Source organism: Mustela nivalis (assembly GCF_964662115.1).
Source record: "Mustela nivalis genome assembly, chromosome: 16".
In the NCBI taxonomy this organism is placed as follows: domain Eukaryota; kingdom Metazoa; phylum Chordata; class Mammalia; order Carnivora; family Mustelidae; genus Mustela; species Mustela nivalis.
The window spans coordinates 33,639,310-33,661,134 of NC_139035.1; the positions used below are offsets into that span (position 1 = coordinate 33,639,310).

General features: G+C 49.6%; 1 protein-coding gene and 1 long non-coding RNA gene across 2 annotated transcripts in view; one reads left to right on the plus strand and one right to left on the minus strand.

Annotated features, from left to right (window-relative positions):
- Positions 1–21,825, minus strand: part of PLXNA2 (plexin A2) — a 207,745-nt gene that overhangs the window by 47,627 nt on the left and 138,293 nt on the right. The window contains exons 8-12 of the mRNA XM_082704152.1: positions 21,574–21,670; positions 18,364–18,478; positions 9,570–9,770; positions 7,636–7,732; positions 3,452–3,642 (exon numbers count right to left, since the gene is read on the minus strand). Coding sequence (XP_082560278.1) covers positions 3,452–3,642; positions 7,636–7,732; positions 9,570–9,770; positions 18,364–18,478; positions 21,574–21,670 — 701 coding nt within the window. The remainder of the gene's footprint in view (positions 1–3,451; positions 3,643–7,635; positions 7,733–9,569; positions 9,771–18,363; positions 18,479–21,573; positions 21,671–21,825) is intronic.
- LOC309850351 lies at positions 12,346–18,357 on the plus strand. Its single transcript, XR_014304208.1, has 4 exons — positions 12,346–13,831; positions 14,688–16,073; positions 17,333–17,434; positions 18,234–18,357. It is a non-coding gene; the product is annotated as an uncharacterized lncRNA (long non-coding RNA).

Below are 21,825 nucleotides of genomic sequence, written 5' to 3' on the forward strand. Positions count from 1 at the left end.
AGTCGAGGGATATTCTATAAACTAATTGTCTTTACTCGTCAAAAGTACCAAGGTCGTGAAAGTCAAAGACAGACTGAGGACCAGACTTCGTAGTAAATGGCTCTCATAGATGGGTTTGCACAGAGCGGGTGGGCACACATTTGGACGGCAAGGGCCAGAGACAAGGGGGAGGCACGTATGCAAGGGCACGAATCCCACAGAATTCTGATTATTAAGGAAAAGATCTATGCCAACGTCAAGGAATTAGCCAAGAAAGCCAAGGTAAAGAAAATGAGCTGATTCTTCTTAAAAGTTACTTTTAACAAATGATCCATTTTTGGTCACGAATGCCAGAGAGGCACATGAGCTCGATTCTTCCCATTACTGGTGATACTAACTTCCATCACTGGGTAAAAGTAGTGTCTACCAGATCTCTTCTCTGTAAAGTGTCTATTTTTCTTGTTATGATTAATACATATCTTGCGGGGAGATGGCTTAAGAATATGTAAATACCCTATTTTTTCATCATACTTCCATTTACCAATTTTAGTATTCATCAGCCATTCTTCCTGAAATAATTATTACTGTGAATTTTGCCAAATGGTGATTTTCTATTTCCCTAGGTCCTTTTACATTTTTGAGTGAGAATTCTAGTAGAAGAGCTTCCTACCTCCCCCGTGGATTATTTATTTATATCAAGAAGGAGCAAGGATTCTTATTTTATCCTATTGCTTATACTCAAATAGTATCACTTCTTTTCGTGCTCAGATTGTCCCAGATTTGGCTATTGGGGCCAACTCAAGTTGGCTCCTATGCCCTGCTTACACATACTCCACGTTTTTGTTACTCCTCCTTGCCATGAGTATACAGCCTAAATTAAATCATAAGGAGACATTAGCCATCTTCAAATCAAAGGATATTCTAGAAAATAATTGCCCTGTACTCGCCAACAGTACTAAGGTCGTGAAAGACAAAAGGCTGAAGACCAGAGTGCTAAGGAAACGTGCTTACAGAACATCACCTGTGACCCTGGGTTGGATCCTCGACCAGGAAGAGGGGGACAATCAGAGGGACAATTGGCACAATGTGACTCAGGCATGTATATTACCTGGCATTATTGTATAAACGTTAATTTCCTGATTTTGATAATTGTCCTGTGGTTATATAAGATGTTAATTTTGGAGAATCTGGGTGAAGGGTATATGAAAGTTCTTTGTACTATTTTTGTACCTTTTTATAAGTCTAAATTTATTTCAAAAATGAAAAGTTAAAAAAAAATGAAGATGACTTTTCCAGGAGAAGGATGGGAGGAGGTTGAGGGTAGGGGATGCAAAACTCAAGGGACTGTTCCTGATTCGAGTGAATAAAATATTCCAGGCCTGGATTCTCCCTCCTGCATGTCCTGTCCCGAATGATGTCCCCTGCGTGGCCTGAGCCACCCCACGGATTTGTCTCTCTTCCCCAGAGACGCACTTTCATTTCTCCACAGCCTCCACCTGAAAAAACGCCAACAGGAGACCCCACTGCTTGGGGCCTCCGACTCCCGCTGCGATGTTCACTGGGAAAATCAATTATAGCCTAATTACCTCAGGGGGTTAATTAGCATCATGTCGCTTGGGTGTCCTCTGTGAATGGAGCAGCCAGTCAGTCCCTGGTCAGTGAGCAGGGGCTGACACCGAGACGGAGGTTTCCCGGGGAGAGAAGCCTGCCTCAGGGCTGGGAAGGCACCCCTGCCAGGTGGGGAGTAGACTGGGCCGAGGCGGCAGCCAGGGTGGGTGAAGGTGAGCGGTGCCGACGGAAGCGAGTCCCTGCCTAATTTAAGCTCCCCTGTACCACAGGCGCAGAGACACAGACCGACAAGTACAGCTGCAAGATTCCTGGGGCAGAGCAGGTTCTGGCAGTTGCTGGAAATCACTAGAATCTGGGAGAAGGCATGAAGCCCTGAGCAGCTCAGGGAGCTGGCTGCGTTAGGGCAGAGGCTGGGGCCCTACCAACAGGGGTAAATGAGTAAGAGGAAATTGAGGAAGTCTGATCTTTGAGGGGCTGCATCTCCACGCTCACAGCATCTTCCCACCAGGATGAACGAGAACCTAGCTGGCAGGAGACACTCTCCCACCGCACTGTGCTTTTCCTGGGATGTCCCGCCATGGGGATGGATGGCATCTTCCTGGTCTACCTGAGCTAGGAAGGTTGGACATCAAGGAAGGGGAGGCCCTTGCTTCTTGTGCTACATTACTTGGGTAGTGAGAGACTTTACAAGTAGTTCTATAGTTCAGTGAATCAAGCTTAAATACCAGTTCTGCCACTGACCAGCTGCATGAACTAGAGCAACCACGCCACTTCTCTGAGCCTCATTTTCGTCATCTGTAAGATGGAGGTGAGAAGGTTTGCCTCCCACGGTGGTTGTGAGATTAAACAAGATGGTGCCAAGTGCAGTAAATAAACATCAGCTCCCTCTTCAAATAACCCGTTTTAGGTTAAAAACACTCAATTTGATCTTGAGGGGTTTCTTTCGACAGATCTGAAGCTTCAAAATGATCACATGGAAGTTCCAGAAGCTTCTCAATACTCGAACATAGGTGTGAGCCAAAGGTGCTTTCTTTGGCTTGTAAGGACAATAAGCCAGGAAGAGGGCAGTGCTTCCACCTGGAGAAGACGCAGAAATGGAGCAGCCCCTCACTGCTTTCTTAAATGAGCGGACCACGGTGCTACCTGCCTGAGCCTTTATTCCCAGTCCCCATAAGGAACGTGCAATTAGTTTCAAAGCACAAGTGACAGTCGGTGAATAAGGAGCCACGAAGAGTGATGAACACATAATGCAACCAAAGTTAAATACAACTATTTCTCTCCCAGGCCATTCAAAACCCCGAGCAGCTGCTTTTTCATTCACATCATCTATTCATCTGCCTTTGCAATTTGCTATTCAGGAAACATCACTTTTTTTTTTCCAGGATAATTAATTACCTATTTCTTTCCATTAAAATGCACAAACAAATTGGGACAGAGAGTAAATCCTGGGAAATGGCACGGTGGCCAATGTAGTGCCTGCCGTCGCTTTCGCCTTCCGTGTTCAACTTTGCAACTCGGAGCTAATTGTGGCTCCCGAAATCACATTCCTGCTGAGAAAAGCTAAACCTGCTCTCTGAAATGTTTACCCACCACGCAGCCAATTTCCCGTCCCCACCTGGCTCTGCCGGCCTGGCAGGGAGTTGCGCTGGCTCTGCCTCTCCTGTGTGTACGCGTCTACACCGATGGGCACCACATTCACACACCGGCCTGAGGGCACACATCCATATGCTTGTCACTTACACCTGGACGCGGGCCATCGAAGCACCCAAGAGAGGCTTCCCACACCCCACATGAAACGTGCAGGACACTTTGAATTCTTCTGTGTGAATGCCTGACCCACTGTACATCCACCACGGGCCGGATCCTGGCCACCCCGCCCCCTCTGGGAACCTGTGGGTCTCACCTCGGTGATTTGTGGGTTGGAGCACTTGACATTGTGGCTGGACCAGTCGAGCCAGGGGCTGGAGGGGCTGGTGCAGTGCTGCTGCAGGGTGCACCTGCGCTCGCCGCTGCACCATCCACACTCGAACTTCCGGTCGGCCTTCAGGCAGAGGCCACAGCTCTCCCGCTGCGCTGCACACTTGTAGAGGTGCACTGCAAAGACAGGATGCGACACAGTGGGATTGGAGAGGGCTCCTGGTGACCGAGCCTCTTCTCGGAAGCACCACGGCACACATCGGCCTTGGGCACAGACAATACTGGTGATCGCCATCATCCTTGCAAGGGTAACTAATGGGGAACAAATAGTGAACTGAGCCTCTTCGTTGTTGAAAAGTACTGCAGAAAATACTATTTAAGAGTTCTGGCTCTAGGGGTGCCTGGGTGGCTCAGTCCATTAAGCCTCTGCCTTCGGCTCAGGTCATGATCTCAGGGTCCTGGGATCGAGCCCCACATCAGGGTCTCCGCTCTGTGGGAAGCCTGCTTCCCACCACCCCCCGCCTGCCTCTCTGCCTACTTGTGATCTCTCTCTCATCAAATAAATAAAGTCTTTAAAAAAAAAAAAAGTTCTGGCTCTACACTGAATTGTATCAGGGCTTGGACTGTGGTCTTGCTACTTCTGGTGATGTGACAGAATGTCACTTCCCTGAACCTAGTATACTTAATCTATGACATGGCTGTGATCGTTGTCTTTTGGAAGGTTTGAATGAGGTATCATGTCTTAAGTACTTAGCACAGTGCCCGAGTGTCCATAACACACCTGATGGGCCACACAAGCTTAGGCTCTTCTCTTTGAGGTCCCACTAAGTTCTTCGACACGGTCTTTCCTACATGGGGCCCTCATCACAATAGGCAAGGACTGATTTCCCCATTTCAGGTAAAAATGAAGCTCCAAGATGTATATAATGAGTCTTTTTTTTTTTCTTTTTTTAAGGTTTTTATTTATTTATTTGAGAAAGCATAAGAGGGGGAAGGTGCAGAGGGCAAGAGACAAGCAGACTCCCCACTGAGCAGGTTTGATCCCAGGACCCCAAGATCATGACCTAGACCTGAGCTAAAGTCAGATGTTTAACCAACTGAGCCACCCAAGCACCTCAGTGTATAATGACTCTGGAAGCTTGCTAAGGTTAGTGCCCAAGCTAGGATGGTGGCATTCCAGCTCTCTGTGCCGCTAGACTATAGATCCCAAGAGGATCCTGCCCAGAAACTGGGGACTGGGGTATCTGGGAAAGAGGTCAGCTCTGCTCTAAGAAAGGCCAAGTGGCTAGCAAAGTGCAGGCAGAACTGAGGAGACAGAGTAGACACAGTCCTGTTCATGTCCCCTGCATTGGGGGGTTGCATTCCCACAGAGGACAACCTGGCTACTTAACAGGTCACTTTTGGAGTCTGCAGACCCTTGGCCTTTGCTTTTGTCTCTTATTGACTTAGAAGCCCTGGGCAGGCCAGTCTGCAGAGGTGTGTTTTGGGAACCTGGGGCTTCATTGTCACCCACTGATGTTTTGAATTCAGAATCCTGCGTAGAATTCTCCAGAAACAGAACACTCAGAGAATCACTTTCAACTTTTCTGGTCAAGCAGACAGACATAAGCTTTCAGGACTGGGGGTTGGGGGGTGCCTATGCTAGAAATTGGGCACAGGCCCCAGGGGGGGCATTTTTTTTTATTCCTCCATAGGTCGCCATCCTGTTCCTCTGCTCTGTCAAGTGTCCCTCAGTTCCAGGTGCAGGGACATTTAAACATCCTTATGCCCATGGCTTCTTACAGTAGAGGGCAGGAAGTGAGAATAAGATGAACTATTACATAGTGAGCGTTTACTAACTTGCACAAACGGTGCACGTCGGATACCTCATTTGGTCTTCGTGCTGACCCCAGGAGGGGATCACCCCTTCCCGCATTTCACAGGGAAGGAAACTGGAATGAAGGCAGGGGCAGTAAGTAGTCTGAGTCCCCCCGCCTGTAAGTGAAAACACCAGGATCTGAATTCTAGATTCTAGAACCCAAGTCCATAAACACCATGGCCGTCTCCACCCAACACGGCGCACGAGCACCAGACACACATGGGCCCTCGGAGGGACGAACAAGGAGATGGTGCTGCCTGAGTGTCCCAAATGTCCAGAGCCCCCTGGGAGGGGTCTGACGTAAGCCTGCACGTGGCCGTTGTCCTCTACGCTACAGGTGCGGCGGCGACCTCTGGGATCCCAGCCCAGATGCTCAGCAGGAAGAATGTCTGTCTTTCAGCGGTGAGGAAATGTGGCCGGGGTACGAGGAGGAAGAGAACAGAAATTTCCCTGGTTCAGTTTCTTTCTCCCAGCCTAAGTGGACTCAACTTCCTTGAGGGTGTGTTGGTGGGGTCCTCTGGTGGCTCTGGTCCCAGGCTGAGGGAGAAGCTGGGGCAGCTCTAGCTACTTGAAATGTAGTGAGATGTGGCTCACGGTGTGGGGAGAGGTGTCTGGAGGGCAGAAGGCTTGACATCCCACAGTGGCCCGAGGAAGGACAGTTGGGTGGTCCAGCATGTGACTCTGAGACTGCACATCCTTGGTTCAGATCCTGGCTCTTAACTTTCTGATTCAGCTTGGCTTTTTTTTTTTTTCTTTCCTTTTTCAGCTTTATTAAGGCATAACTGACCAAAAGAAATCATAAGGTATTTAAAGTATATACTGTGATGATTGGATATACCTATACATCGTGCTAGGGTTCGTCCCATCTAGCTAATTAACATATCGATCACTATATATAGTGATTATGTATATATATATAAATCATATATATAGTGATTGATATATAGTGATATAGATAGATAGATAGATAGATAGATAAGAAATATACATTTAGGTTGTTCTCTTTCCACAGACCTCAATCATACCATGCAGCGTTACCGACTACAGACACTGTGCTTTGCACTAAATACTCAGACTTCATCCATCGTACAGCTCAAAGTCTGCACCTTTTAACAATCTCTTTATTTCCCCCCAACCAGCCCCCAGCAACCACTTTTCTACTCTCTGTTTTTATGAGCTTGACTTTTTTTTTTTTTTTTTTTTTTTAAGATTCCACATATCTGTCTTAAAAGGCTAGAGCGCCCATCAGTGTGCGTGCATTCCTGTGCCGAGGACAGTGCTAACATGTATACTTTTGGTATCTGTGCTGTGGAAGTGAGCACTCATGGTTCATTTCATAACCTCTTTGGGGCTTGGTTTCCTTATCTATAAAATGAGAATGATACTAGTACACCCCTCTCAGGGTTGTTACGAGGATTAAGGAGAATCATCTCAAAAAAAATCACTGGGTGAGGGGCGCCTGGGTGGCTCAGTGGGTTAAAGTCTCTGCCTTTGGCTCAGGTCATCCCAGGGTCCTGGGATTGAGCCCCGCATCGGACTCTCTGCTCTGCATGAAGCCCGCTTCCTCCTCTCTCTCTGCCTGCTTCTCTGCCTACTTGTGATCTCTGTCTGTCAAATAAATAAATAAAATATTACAAAAAAACCACCAAGTGAGTGCCTACCCACACTGGCGTTCTTTTGTCCCTCTGGAGAGCAGATGGGCACGTTGATATTTGCTGCCCAGAGGGCAACGCCTGCCTGGCACGTGGGAGGAGCTGCCCGCGAGTTTGTACGAACAACGATGGATCAGGGTGGCGGTCATGGAGTGTCCCTCCCGGGTCAGCCCAGCTCCTCGGTGAGCTTCCCTGCAGCAGTCCTGGGTTTGCGTCCTCCGGCTTGCCCACTCCCCCACCTTAGGACCTGGGGGGGGGGGTGCAGCCTCACAAGCCTTCTTTGTGCAGTGACGGGACCAAGGACAGGGGAATCAGACCCTAATTGAAAACAGAATCTCTATTTCCCTGGAACCTGGCAGGACGTTCCTGCTTGCTGCTTTCCTAGGTCAGGTTCTGCAGACACTTCAAAGTCTCCGGGAGCCAAAGAAAAGTGCGAGGAGCTAGCAGCTGCCTGGTGGAAGCTCTGGTTGTAACGAAACAGGGTTCCCAACAGGACTCCTTTGATGGCTCCAAATGTTGCTTTAGGATCCTCTGAAGAGTTCCGCTGACAGAGGGAGTGTATTATTCATGGCACAGCGGCTGGCCGGCTCTGATCCCTCCGCCCCAGTCTTTCCCGGGGTCACGAAAAGATCAAACCTCTACCCGGAAGTAGCTGCTCACCTTTCAGGTCCTGTGGGTTGTCGATGATGAAGTTGCCATTCCACACCACAGCGAAGTCCACGGGCAGGTTGCTGATGTCCATCCCGTCGTACTGGTACTGTGGGGAGAGGGCAGAGAGCGCACGGCTCACGAGGCTCCCCAGCACAGGGGGTCAGGGACGCTGCTGGCTCGTGAGGCTCCCCAGCACAGGGGGTCAGGGATGCTGCTGGCACCCTGGGGGACCGGGACTACAGCGGAAGAGAAACCGGGGACTCCGGCTCCCTCTGGGCAGAGAAAGGAGCAGAGGGAGAATCAGGCGAACCCCCTTTGCTGTTCGATCGATGTCTGCGACACCCTCGCCCCGACTCCCAGTCACTAATGCCAAGTGGGTCCCGCCCAAAGCCCTTGGTGTGGTGCCCCCTGCCTCCCATCATCCAAATCCAAACTCACTTCTCCAACCTCGTCTTCCACTGCCCTCCTGCAGAAAGCTTTGAATCTACCTGTCTCCAGACACAATGGCCCCAGCACGTTTCTGCCTCCGTTCAGCTCACATCGCCTAAGAAGCTCCTTTCTCTCTCTCTCTCTCTCCAGCCGCCATCCTTCAACCTGCCTGTGTTCTTCTGGTCCAGCTCAGACTCACCTTCCCCAGGTGTCTTCTCTGACATCCCTAGAGGCCTCCTCCGGGCTCTCTCTGCAACCCCCCCCCCCCACCGCACCCCTGCAATGCCAGTTTTGTCTCTCACTGCCTGAGAGCTGCTCTGCATCTTTTCACGTGCAAGTCCACATCCTGCTGTGTGAATCCCACCGGAGCCTCGGAGCCTCGGAGCCTCGGAGCAGAGCATACGCACAACAAACAGGGCTGTGGCTGCTGGTGGGCTGGGCGCTGCAGGGATCCTCTGGCTGCACGTGAGCTTTACTTTGGCCAACAGTCCATTAGGGAAAGAGTTCAGAGCTTCTGGTCACAGATCTGACCAGGCTGACCATGAAAGGCCTCAAGCTGTGGCCAGGGGTCTACTCTCGCTCTCTCCCATGCTGGTCCCACAGAGGACCAGCAAGCCTGGCACACACTTCAGAAATAGGCTGTCAGGTGGCCCAGCCTCTGCTTCTCAGTGAAGACAGGCTTTGGGAATCCCCTCCCGAGAGACCTAATCCGCCCTGGCCACTGAGATCTCAGGGCAGGCCACGCTCCTGTCCGCCCCCTCCCGCCCCCTGCCCTTCCCGCCCGCTTCCTCCCTTTGTCCTGTTGCATTTCTTTCTCATCTCACCTTCGCCTTGTGCTTGGCGGCCTTCCACTGATTACAAATTCTATCAAGCGCCTGTGACCTGGGAATCTGACAGCCCCCTGATAAGAAGCCCAGATTCTCTTTATCTCTCCCAGGCGAATTAGCTTCCCTCAACACCTCTGTCACATCACCCCCCATCTCCAGCTGACCCCCCATAGTCAGAGACAGGAGTTGGCAGATAAAAAGATCTTCTCTGGGCTAGTATTATAATTAAACACCTCGTGCTTTCTGTCTGGTGTGCAGGACTGGTTTAACCCTTGCAGCTCTCGAAACTCACGGCTCCCTCCTTCCCCCTTTCCCCCTCCCTGCCTGCCATTCTGCTTCTCCTGAGTTCCTGTCCCCTGTCCTCTGGTTTACACCTAAATGGCGGCGGCGGTGTGTGGTGGCATCTCCTGGCGCTGGCTACAAATGTCACTGAAGGCCAAGAGGTCTCTTTGAACTCAGAAAGGGCACAAAGCTCTCCACTGACACCAGAGGGTCCTCGTGTCACTCGGCCTCCTCTGTCACCACCAATCCGCTCGGCTCTGCTTTGAGGGGTGCCAGCGTCTGGGGATGTGGGGTCAGCCCGTGGACCCGGAAGGTTCTGGGAACGGGGGCAGCTCAGGCCTCGGCCTCGGCACGGCAGTGAGAGAGAGCTCTGCGGCGGGCAGGGCGCGGCGGGAGTCCCCTTACCGAGCTGTTCTGGCACTGGACACTGGAGCTGTTGAAGCGCAGGGCAGGCACGCGGTGGACGGCGCCCTGGATGTTGAGGACACACTCATAGCCTCGCTGGCCGGACTGTGGCTGGGGCAGGTTTCGAGCCTTCAGAGTGATGGGCTTTACCTCTCCGACCGGTATCAGAATCTCCTCTGTGGGCACCAGCTGGGGACAGTCCTGGGGGAGCAAGCAGAGAGACGCCATCTGTCCCGACTCGCACTTTCCTATGCGTCTCAGCTGGGGTAGGGGGCAGGACCCAGGTGCCCAGCCAGACCTCCTTGTGCCCAGGTGGGCTGCCCACGAGAAGGATGTACCTCATTTAAGGGGCACTGGGGAGTCAGCAGGGGAAATGAAATCTCTCTCTTAGCTCCCGGGGCTTTGATATTGTCATCCCCAGTCCACACGCTGTCCCAGATCTGGTGTGCGTGCTACAATTTAGGAATTCATTTCCAAGCACCAGTGTGGCAGGCTGTGGATTTTATCTCCTGCCACACAGGATAAAAGAAGCCCCCGCGCGTCCCCGTCCCCAGCCTGGACTGCCTGCCTCTCGGTTTCATCCCCTCCCCGGCTCCTGTCCCCCCCCCCTTGCACCGTCCGGCCGGAGGCATTCTGTTATCGACAGTGTCAGCTTCTCCGCTCCGGCTGAGTCGGCCTTTCCAGAAGGGGGATCAGCGCTCCAGGCAACGCTCTAAACACTTGCTCTGGCTTTTTATCTCATTTCATTACCAGGCCCTGCGTGAATGCCATGTTGCTTTGGAAAACAAAACCGAGAAAAGAAAGTCTTGGTGGGGAGGGGCTGTGGGAAGGACCGTGCGAGCCCAAGGAAGTGAGAGAGCCGGACTGATTTTCCGGACTTCTCTTCCTAGAGGTTTCTTCTCTCCCAGGGGTCACCTTGCCATCTTCCTGCAGCTCTGATCTCCTGCCCACACTCTCCCTCGTGGGGAAGACAGAGCCCAGCGGCCTCTGGCATGGAGGATGGTAAGGGCCAGCCACCTCCATGGGCGGTCACTTCCTGTCTCCTGGGACCAAAAAGGGAAATTCTTGACGGGGCGGGGGGGGGGGGGCTGGCACTTAGTGCCCTGGGGCCAGAGCCGCTGCACTTCCTGTGAGGTGTGGGACAGTCTTGAACAAGGAGAACGGTCCCCAGCCCAGTGCTAAAAGCGCTCCTGGTAAGAAGCCATTGGTGACACAGGTGGCATTGAACAATGGACAGCCTTAGAGGCAGAATTCGGAAGAGACGTAGGGGAACCACAGCTGGGGCTGAGGCAGTTGCTTCTCTCCTCAGGCCTCAGGTACAAGCCCTCACTAGTTGGCCTCTGCCTCCTCACCCTGGGGGCTCTTGTGCACCGCTCCAGCCATCTGGGATTTCAGATGAGTTGTGAGGGGTGGTGTCCCCAGCTCTTGGGCCTTTGGTCCTTTGGAGATCCTTTTCTCTCTACTGGAAACACTCACTGGTACCTCCTACCACTCTTCGACATCTTGGCTCCTGCCTCAGCCACTCTGTAGCCTGAATGCCTCATAACTAGCCTTCAAATTCAGCTCTGCAGCTCCTTTTCTGGAAAGCTGTCTCTGACCCTTTCCCCGCCCTGGCCTTCAGGATGGGTTACAGATGTTCTCCCGTGATCGCATTTAGCCCTCAGGATTGCAGTTTCTTGTTGGCTCACTGCCCTCGCTGCTGTGAGAGCCTGAAGGCTCAGGCCGCGTCTCATTCACCTCAGGGTCCCCGGTCTCTATCCCAGTTCCTGACATGCAGTGGGCACTTGGTCATGGCTCGTGGGAGGGTAAACAGAAAATGAGAAAATGAAGCAACACATGAAAAGATCGCTAACTTTCTTTCCACCTCCGGCTTTCTACATTCTTCAGAGCATGAGGGTCGAGCCCTGCCTTGTGAGCACCAGGAAGCTCGAGGAGTTTGATTTCCAAAGCTGTGGTTGGAAATGGTCACTACTTCTGGAGTCGCGTGATTACTCAGTTGGGCCTGTCCACATCTAGTAAGAATCCTGAGAATTTATGAAACTCTGGATAAATTTTCCACTGAAACTTATTGAGCAGGACCTGGAGGAATGTCTGGGGTCACTGGTGCCCTCTGTCGCCTGTAGGCTAGCTGCATGTGATGACCCCCAGCAGACAAGGTCTCTACAAGAGACAGGATCATAAGGCAACCCCAGAGCAGATGGGTCCCTGCTTAGAAGCCAGTCACTCAAGCTGCCAACTCATAAATACGCTCCTTCCTGCATGCTTCCTCTCATGCCCTGAGGGCACGCTTGACAGAGTCTTTCATATATTTATAGCCAAGAAAAAAAAATGAACATCACTTTAGAGAAACCCAGACATCCCCTGGAAAAGGAGATACTATTTCCTGTTAGGGGCTAAAAAATCCCCATCGTGTCTAATAAATTAAAATTTTAATTTAGACTAGAAATAAGACTGAGGTATAATGAGGGTGTGTGTGTGCGTGTGTGTGTGTGTGTGTGTGTGTGTGTGTCTGAGACAGAATACATTTTCAGACACAGAACTAGTTGATACATTGTAAGTGATGACTAGTTGTTTTTCATCTCTAACGAGCTCAGAGAACAAATTCAAGTTTTAGCAGCACAATCTTCAAGATGTGTTTCTGGAATTATGATGTTTTGTGTCAGTAAACAAGATTGTAGAACGCTTTTAACTTCGGCAAATTTACATATATTACAAATATATTTTATATATATTTATTGTATTACATATTTATTTACATATAATACACACACACACACACACGTATATACATCCTTACCTTTTTGTCTAGGTTAAGTTGGGTCCAACCCGGAGGTTAGAGAATCATAAGACACTTGAAAAGTACTCCTTTTTTGTTTTTTGTTTTTTTTGTTTGTTTTTTTGTTTTTTTCTTAAGGGATTCTAAAATTTTAGAAAAGAGTCCCACGGTCTGCTGTTTCAAGACCTGCGGGAACCAAATTTAAAGACAATGATTGGGGCGCCTGGGTGGCTCAGTGGGTTAAGCCTCTGCCTTTGGCTCAGGTCATGGTCTCAGGGTCCTGGGATGGAGCCCCGCATCCTCTCTCTGCCTGCTTCTCTGCCTACTTGTGATCTCTCTCTCTGTGTCAAATAAATAAAATCTTAAAAAAAAAAAAAAAAAGACAATGATTAAGGGCTTCCCAAATGCCTTAACAGGTTTTAAGATTGCCTCAGTACAGACAGATGTTTTATCCTCTGCTTGTTTTTTTGTGGGGGTGGGTTTTTTTTTTTTTTTTTTTTGCAATTTCAGGCCACGAGGAGTAAGATTCTTTCTTTTATTCTCTAGGGTAAAGGAAGAAGGAGTTGGGGGTCAGGTACACTGCCTTCTTCTTGGGAAGCAGGCGAGGATCTAAAAGTCTGGGGTTGTGAGTGGCGCAGGTGAATAATACATTAAGGAGGAAGCAGCAAGCTTCCTGGGCAGCAGCGGGAGGAGTGAAGGCTGAGGGCAGGTGCAGGAGAGCCAGCAGCCTGGAGCACTGCTAAGTCGTGGGAACTTCAGTGCCACAGGGCCTTGAGGAAGGCCATTGGGTTTCATCAGATACAGTGAGGCCACTTGCAACTCCATTGTTTCTGTGAGCTTGCGCGCTAGCATGCGCATGCACATGCGCGCGCGCGCGCACACACACACACACACACAGTTGCTGTCCTAAGAAAGAAAGCGCAAATAACCACGCTATGCTGCTATGCTTTCCCCGCAGAATGTTAAGACGGCTATCAGTGTTAAAATGCCCATTGCTACCGCTTTTCTCCCTGTCTTTAGGTCATCTTAACTCCTCTCTCTGTCTCCAGGCCAACTTGGCAGCAGGATCACCTCCTTGGCAGCAATCTGAGTTTCTGTCCAGAGGAACAGATGTCCTATCTGGGAACATCCCAGGGGCGGGGGTGGGCTGGGGAGGAGGAGCCCCGGCTCTGGGGAAGGCAGAACCCTGGCGTGGGAGCCCCGCGCTGCTCGGGACCGCGTCGCCCACTCTGTTTAGCTGTGCTGCTCAGCACGGAGGCCCCTTCGGCCCTCCGAAACGACGTCTCCCATGCGGAAATGGCATTATCTTCACCCACTGGACTTCAAAGAGAGAGAGCAGCTAGTATCCTGGGAAGCTAATCGGATTTATTTGGTTCTATCTTTCCCCTGGGACAGGGCGTAAAGAAGATATTTATGTATCTACATCTCACTAGGCCTGGTTTAGCCGTGGAGGGAGATGAGCTTTTAGAGCCGAAAGTCATACACAGTAAGCCATACATAGCCCCGCGCACAGCCGCTTGCTAACACCATGTCCCAGCTTGATCCGGCCCAGGGAGGCAGAGATGGGGGGGGGGGGGCATCAGAGATCCCTTATGCTCTGCACCGTGGAAAGGTCTGGCTCATTACCTTAAAAGAGCTCAAGAGATGGTTCAGTTGAAATTCAGTTTCCTCATCTATAAAATGGGCCCAGAAATACCCGACAGGCTTAGAAGGCTTAAAAGAGAGGCCTATGAAAATATGTTGTAAATGGCAAAAAACAAATACAAACATAAATACCCCTACGCACTTCTTGCGTGTGTGTGTGTGTGTGTGCATGTGTGTGTATGTGCTTGCGTGTGAACCCAGGATTAGAGGACATTAGCTTACCCACAGTCAGCCTGGGGACATTTACTCTGTGTCATGCCTTCTGCATGTATCTGATGATCTTAAGGAAATTGCTTAAATTACCTAAACCCCTGTTTACTCATCTATAATAGTATTCATTTCATAGAGTGGACTAAATGACTGTGTGTGTATATATATATATGTATATATATATATGAACATATATATATAGTGTTGCATATATAATAATATATAATATATAATATATAATAATCACTCAATAAATGTTCACTACTGGTGCGGCTGGGTGGCTCAGACTCAAGTGGGTTAAGCCTCTGCCTTCAGCTCAGGACCCTGAGGTCCTGAGATCAAGGCCCTGCACGGGGCTCTCTGCTCCACAGGGAGCCTGCTTCTCCTCCATCTCTCTGCCTGCCTCTCTGCCTACTTGTGAGCTCTCTCTGTCAAATAAATAAAATCTTAAAAAAAAGTTCACTACCAATATTTTTATTTTGAATTAGGTACTTTCTTATCAAGCCTAAGCATATGGACTTGGTTCATCACACCCCCGGGAAGAAGCAGGAAAATCTACCTCACAGGCTGGTTGGTCAGTATCTGCATGTGGGCCTACTGACCCAGCTTGCACGGGCAGCCTCCCCAACTGGAGAGATGGACTGGTACCAGTCCCTGCACACCCCAAACCCTTACGACCAAGGAGCATAAAGCCAAATTGGGATCCGGCCGGCAAGTGTGGCTGTGGCCATGGAGACCAGCAAGCTGACTGGCTCTGATTTTCTGCAGAAAGCATACTGTACTCAGCTCTTTTGGATGCCTGAGCTCTCTGTTGCCTTGGGCAAAAAACCTAAATTTTTAGCATCTTGGTTGCTACATATGTCAAATATGAATTATGTGAAACTGCAGGTCTGTTTCCAAAATCAATTGAGATGCCACATGTCCATGACTCTCAATCCTTAGACTCATTTGGAATGGGACCCAGGAATTTGGAATTTTTAAAAAAGATTTCATTTAATTTATTTGAGAGACAGATATCACAGAGGCAGAGGGAGAGGGAGAAGCAGACTCGCTGCTGATCTGGGAGCCCCATGCAGGGCTCGATCCAAGGACCCTGGGATTGTGACCAGAGGCCAGAGGCGGACGCTTAACCAACTGGGCCACCCAGGTGCCCCAAGAATTTGAATTTCTAACAAGTACCCAGGTGATACTGATGCTGCTGGTCCCCCTACCCTGACACATGGTTTGAGAACTCTTGTCACATGTGAAAAATTACAAATGTGTGCTATGTTAATGTTCCGTATACATCAAAGGAACTCATCAGTTATACATTGTTTTGAGGAAGCAGACATAAAATTTTGGCTCAGAGTTAGGGGGCCCTTACTGGACGTACAAAAGAAATACTCCTGGATCCTCAAAGAGGCACCTAAGGGATTGCCAGTGCCCAGGAAAACCTAAAGACATCGGTGCAGACCCCTAATACAGCAAGGAAAACCCCACCCAAGCTGGGCGTGTGCACTTTTGCTGTTGCCCACATTTTCAGAAATCGGACTCCCCAGAGGCAGAGCTTTGGACGGAGAAGAGCAGAGCCTGGGAGCCCTTTGCTGGGAAGGGAAGAGTGAATGACCGTGGCCGAGAGCTTGCTGGGAACCTGAACCTGTTTTCTTTCCTGGGCGAAGTTAGGAGCCGGACACAGACCAGGCTTCCACCCCTGGCCTCCAGAGTGTCAATCCTGGGGCCCGCGCCGGGGGCCTGTGCTTATCAGCAGTGAGAAAACGGCGGTCTGGCCCAGTTCCACTCGGGAGAGGCAGAGGCGACGCTGTGAGGGAGGGACAGAGAGTACCTCTCTGCCCCAAGCAACAGACATTCAGGAAAGAAAGTGAAACTAACTGGGGGTAAGAAGCCTTTGGGGTTCCCCCCAGGGCTCCTTCGGTATTCATCCAATCCCAAGTGGCCGGGTGGCAACAGCTTTTCTGTGGCCCTGCTCCCTGGAACATTCCAGTCTCTCCCCCGTGACTGTGAGGGAACCGTGTTCCAGTGACTTCTAAAGGGCACGAGGGAGGCCGGCATGTTTCCAATTAGCCTTCTGGCCTCCACAGCCCTGCAGAGTTTATTTGTCTCGCTCTGCACGCCCCTCCTCCTGCCCTCTCTCCAGCGGCAGGCCCCTTCCAGGCTTGGCTTTGGGTTTCCCGTTGCCGGAGGGGGAGCCCCTGGGAGAAAATGAAGCAGCTGTTCCTTCTCGTCTAGATCTGCACTCCCCTCTTGTCTCTGTGCGTTTTGTGGTTGGCCTGGCTTCATTTTACTAAAAAACTTAAAAGTTGAGGAGGGGCCCACGTGAAGGTCAGTTTCTGAGACCTTTCAGCACCATCTTCTCACGCCGGCCTTTGCCTCCGAGCAGCCCTGTCTGTGGCTTCTGCTGTTCCTGGTCTGCCTCACCGCCCTTCGCCATTCTCCCGCGGACTCCCTGGCTGGGTGAACCACCCTCCACGCTGTACCCGTGGCCCTTGGGTCCTTTCCTTTGAGTAAGAAGACTGACCTGAAAGCAGTGCCACGCGCTTGCAGCAGAATCCCAGGGTTGGGATTAATTTCCAATGTCCACTCAGACCAGGGCAGCTCTTTCAGGCCAGCTATATCCAAGCACACCAACTGGCTGGAGGGGAATCTTTCTCTGGAAGGTTTTCAAGGCACTACATAACTGGTTCCATCACGCTGGGGCACCTGTCTTAAACACCACCAGTGGGCACCATCTATGTTTCTCTCTTTCAAGATGGGCACATCCCATGTTTCTGGCTGAACGTAACATGTATTATTTCAGAAACTCAGCAGAATTCAAGGCCATGGGTGTGTGTTTGAGAAACAGTTCAAGGCCTACTATATTCTTACTTAATTTTTTTTTTTAACCTTTGGAGGTATAATTGGCAAATGAAATTCTAAGATATTTAAAGAATGTATCATGATGATTTGAGATATACTTTCTTATGTTTATTCATGGAAACAACTAGCATTTCTATCACGACTAGGAGACATTAGAAGACTCTCTCTCTCTCTCTCTCTCTTTTTCCATAAGACTCTATTTCTTGATCAGGGACAATGATATCCAAGGAACCCTTTCTAGTGGCATTTGGGTAAAGTGGCCATTCCTTCCTTCTTTCAGGCATGCATTCCGCAAACACTCCCTGAAGAAGACGCTGCGGATTTAAAGATACGATGTAATCCTTGCCTTCAAGAAGCTTCTAGTCTAGTGCAATGGCAACAGGTATGTAGAAAGAGTACAGCAGAATACACACAAGCTACACTTACTTACTTTTGCAGATTTTCTGAAAAGTGGAAGAAGAGGGTAATGTGTGTACACACGTGTGCCACTTATATGAATACGTACGTCTCTACAGTTGTTCAAACCCAACCAACTGGCCATTCTAGGGTGTGAAAACCATTAAACACAAGAAAGGGAAAGCGACCAAGCATGCCTCATTTTCCCAAGGCAAGCTGTGAATGTGTACGAAAGTCAACATCACTGGATACTCATCGGATGATGTATTCCTTGGAAAGACAAGCAATCTGATACTTCATGGTGTTGATAACAAAGGTGGGCCAGGCCTTGGGGATGGAACACTGGCTGTATAACAGACTGGGACTTTTTAGCAAGGCCTGGTTCTTTTCACCAGCTGAATTTCCTTCTCTTTCTAGAAGGCCACCCACCCAGTCATACATCAGAGTCAAAGAATCATTGAAACTTGGAGTTGGAAGAGAGGTTGGCATGAAAGAATGGTTGAGAGTGAATGTTCCATTGAATCACACTATGTCTGTAGCCAAGCAAAGGCCTCAGACTCAAAGAATCAATGCCATTCAGGGCCCTCTTCTAGACAATGGAGTCTGGTTGGTTGGATATGTCCTCTCAGCTTTCAGTCTCAACCCTCAGTTCCCCTCAAGCCTTTGAATGTAGAAGAGTCTTAGGAGTCTAGAAATATAGCACATTTCTCTGCCTTTGGGGTATTTTTCTGCCACTTTTTCTTTTCTTTTGAGTTTTATAACAATGGGGTCTTTTTGACATATAGAATCTCTGCAAGGAAGACCAAGATGCGTCAGGGCAGGGAGATGGCCAAGCTGCTGGACTGTCCACCTGAAAAGGGAGGGCCACTCAGATGCACTGAGAAACGTCACCGTGCCAAGGCAAGCCCTGCTTACCTCTGAAATATTGATCCGGCCCTCCTGGAAGGAGCAGGTGGTGGGGTCGTGAGTGCAGAGGTTCCGGTATTTGCACCAATGACAGCGGAAGGCGCTGTTGACACAAGACAGGCACCTGCAAGGATGGAGACAGTAAGAGGCAAAGAGAAGGGAGCAGACAGGGAAGGTAAGGGTCCCAGGTAGCCCACGTATTATGATGGAGGCTGGTTATCCTAGCCTTTCTCTCAGGAGGGCTGATTCGTGGGGCACCGAGAAATGTGGAATCTCCTTTGAAGATGTTCAAAGGACCAGAAAATTGGAAAAAAAAAAAAAGAGTCTAAAGTGGAAAAATGTAACTTATAGAGCAGTGGTGTGTGAGAGCTGGCCTGCATCAGCTCAGGAGAGCTGATTATTTACATTTCTAGGAATTTTGCAAGTGGTCGGTATCATGTTAATAACTTGAAATCAGCCATGGACAGAGTATTTACACCCTAGAAATCGGCAAATACTGCATACTAGGGTTTTTTCTTGATTGATGGCCGTTAAATATTTACCAGCATCCCACTACTTGGAAGGCATGAGACATAAGACTTAAGACAGAAAAGCACAGGGATAGAAATTGGGCAGATAAAATTCCGGGCTTGGACTGCCACTTGGGGTCACCTTGAGCAAGTCACTTCACTTTCTGCATTGGAAGTTCTTCATCTGTCTGTCATAAAACTTTCCTGTCTGCTCCACAGGGCTGTTTAGCATCAAACAAGATAATGTGTAGGAATGGTTTAGAAAGGTACAATGTTAAATGTGTTACTTTCAAGTGCTCAAATTACCTGTTATTTCGAGCTCTTAAGTCACATTTGAGTGTCAAAGACTAGAGCAATCACACGCGTTTCTGGGCTTTGGAGGAGTTAACAATATAACAACATGAAATGGCAATTTGTCTCAGTCTCTAAGTAGGGGAGCATAGCAGTAGTATGGGGGTGTCGCATGCATTTCTTGCCAGGGTAAGCGCTTCTTCCCCTCTAGTTTTACCTGGGGGCTGTGTGTGACCAGACCATTATAATGGAGTTGGGTTTTGTCAGAGGGGTCCGTCTTCCTGCTCCTTGTCAGCTCCCCCCCATCTAGCCTCTGACAACTAGACCAACCTGGAAGGGACACAGCTGGGTCTGCGATCTGGCGCCATCTGGTGGCCACTCTCTTTACATTTCGGTGGATGGGTCTCCATCTGGGGGTGACATGCTAAACTGTCACCCTGTTTTGGGTGCATTAGCCCATCTACACCTCCTCCTCCCTGTGCTGATCAGTCTTACCCACTTCCGGATATGCCCAAAGGTACTGTGTTTCTGATCTTGGGCCACACCGACTGGTTCTTGCTAATATCTTAGGATTCAGCAAGTAAAGAATGAAATTGGACAAAGAAAGATAAGATGGGCTTTAAACCCGGCCTCTCCCCTGGCTCACTTTGTGACTTTCGCTGCAGCACTTATCCCTGTGGGTCTCAGTCTACCATATTAAAAGCAGGGGATTGAACTTGATTCTGTGACTTTTTGCTAGGAATGCCAGGAGTAGAACAGGGTAAGATAGTGTTTGGCAATAAAATGGAATCTTTGCTGTCAAGGAGTAGGTTTGGTTTTTTTGTTTTTTGTTTTTTGTTTTTTTAAATAATTATTGGGTATATTTTGTTTTGTTTTGCTTTTGTTTTTTGTGGGTTTTTTTTTGGCTAAAACTTGCTGTCTGTGACTGCATTTCTGTTGCCATAGCAATGCAAAGTGGTGACATCACACCGAACTGCCCTGGAGATGAGGATGCTCTCACGAACAATGAATTCCATCACCACTGTGCTGGAGTTTGAGAAGGAGGTGGGGAGTTTCTTTTGCCAAGATGCTTACATTTTTCCCAGCAGGGTTAGCTGGGAGGGGGACGCAGTGGTTAGTGGGCGATTTAGTTTATTTTGGTTTCTGTACTTATGCCCTGCCCCCACCTCAGGCCATTTTTATCACTTGTCCTGCCTTTCTCAGCACATCCATTGACTTACCTCAGTGGGGCCCAACTGTGTCTCCTTCCTTAACTACTGCGGAGATCCTAGAGTTCCAGCAGCTGATTCCCATGATAAAAATCGAGATCAGAGAAGGGGAGGCTCGGGAGGACTGGCTCATTGGTCTCTTTTAATGGCTAAAGATTCCCTTCAGGTACAGTGGCACACAAACCCTCTCCCCATGTGGATTGTTGAGCCCATCTTGTCCACAGCCTGGACCCTACAGACAGGATGCCTTGGAGTTATGTAGACCTCAGGTTATTCCTGTCTTGGGAAATGGGAAGGACTGGCCCATAGACTATCCCTAATGATTGCTCCTGGCTCCTTCTGGTGTGGTGTTGTTGCTTGATCTGTCTCCTTGTGGAATGTCCAGGGTCACTGGTCCAGTGGCCTTTATGAGGCCCTATTATAGAGACCCATTTCCCTCTTTCTAAACCAGAAGGTATAGAGATCCCATTTGGTATAGAAGGAGTCTCAGCTTCTCTTCCAGAGAAGATAGACTGAATCTAAATATGGGTCTCTCTTCCTGCCCCACTGTAGAAGCTCTTCGCTTGTGGGCACCACTGGTAAGTGTTCTGCTGCTGGACATGGCTGGCGAGGCCAGCTGGGGCCTACTCAAGCCCTTCTAGGGGCTGCTAGTTTGGTCTGGTTTCTCCCTCCTCTTTGAAAAGCTGAAGGCTGGGTTTGGACCATAGTGGAGTTAAAGTCGGCTCTCCCCCTCCTAGCCTGTGCCTTTATATCCTGTCCTCCTCTGGGGGTAGCTGTGTGCATAGCTGACTTCTACCTTCGAGTCTCTCTTGGACTCGGACATGGAGCATACGTCTAATTACATTCACTGTCAATCTCTCCGTTCAAAGCCACCACCAACTGGTCTTATGGTCTTTGGACCATGACCTTCATCTTCACGTCAAACTTTCTGCTTACTGTCTAAGCTGGAGAATTGGGGGCAGGGTTGTTGGGGGTCCAGGCAAGGGAGATTGGATGAGATCAGCGTCTTGGACAGTGAGACTCATTCTGTTTAACATAACTGAATAAACCAAACAGAACTGAAAAAGAACGATTATGAAGAGCTTACTCTGTCCCCCACCGTACGCCGGGCCCCGGGGGAGACTAGGAGGGGAAGCCAGCACGTTGGAGCTGTGAGAACCCCACACCTGTATCCATGCCCGGGGCAAGGCCCTTGCCCGGTGAGTGCTTACAGTTGGTGGGCGCTGCAGTTGTAGAACTTGAACTCGGTGCTGACAAATATCTTCCCTGTCTCCTTGGATCTCAGCTGTAGCTCTAGCCCAAACCAGTCTGGGGGTAGGAAAAAAAAAAAAAAAAAAAAAGGAGAGGGTAACACAACCTGGGGGCCCAGTGGAGAATCTGAGGGTAATCCATTAAACCAGTCCATAGATGGAGATGAAAACTGCCTGAGGCATCGCCTCCCAAGAGGGTCCCCTTGATCCTGC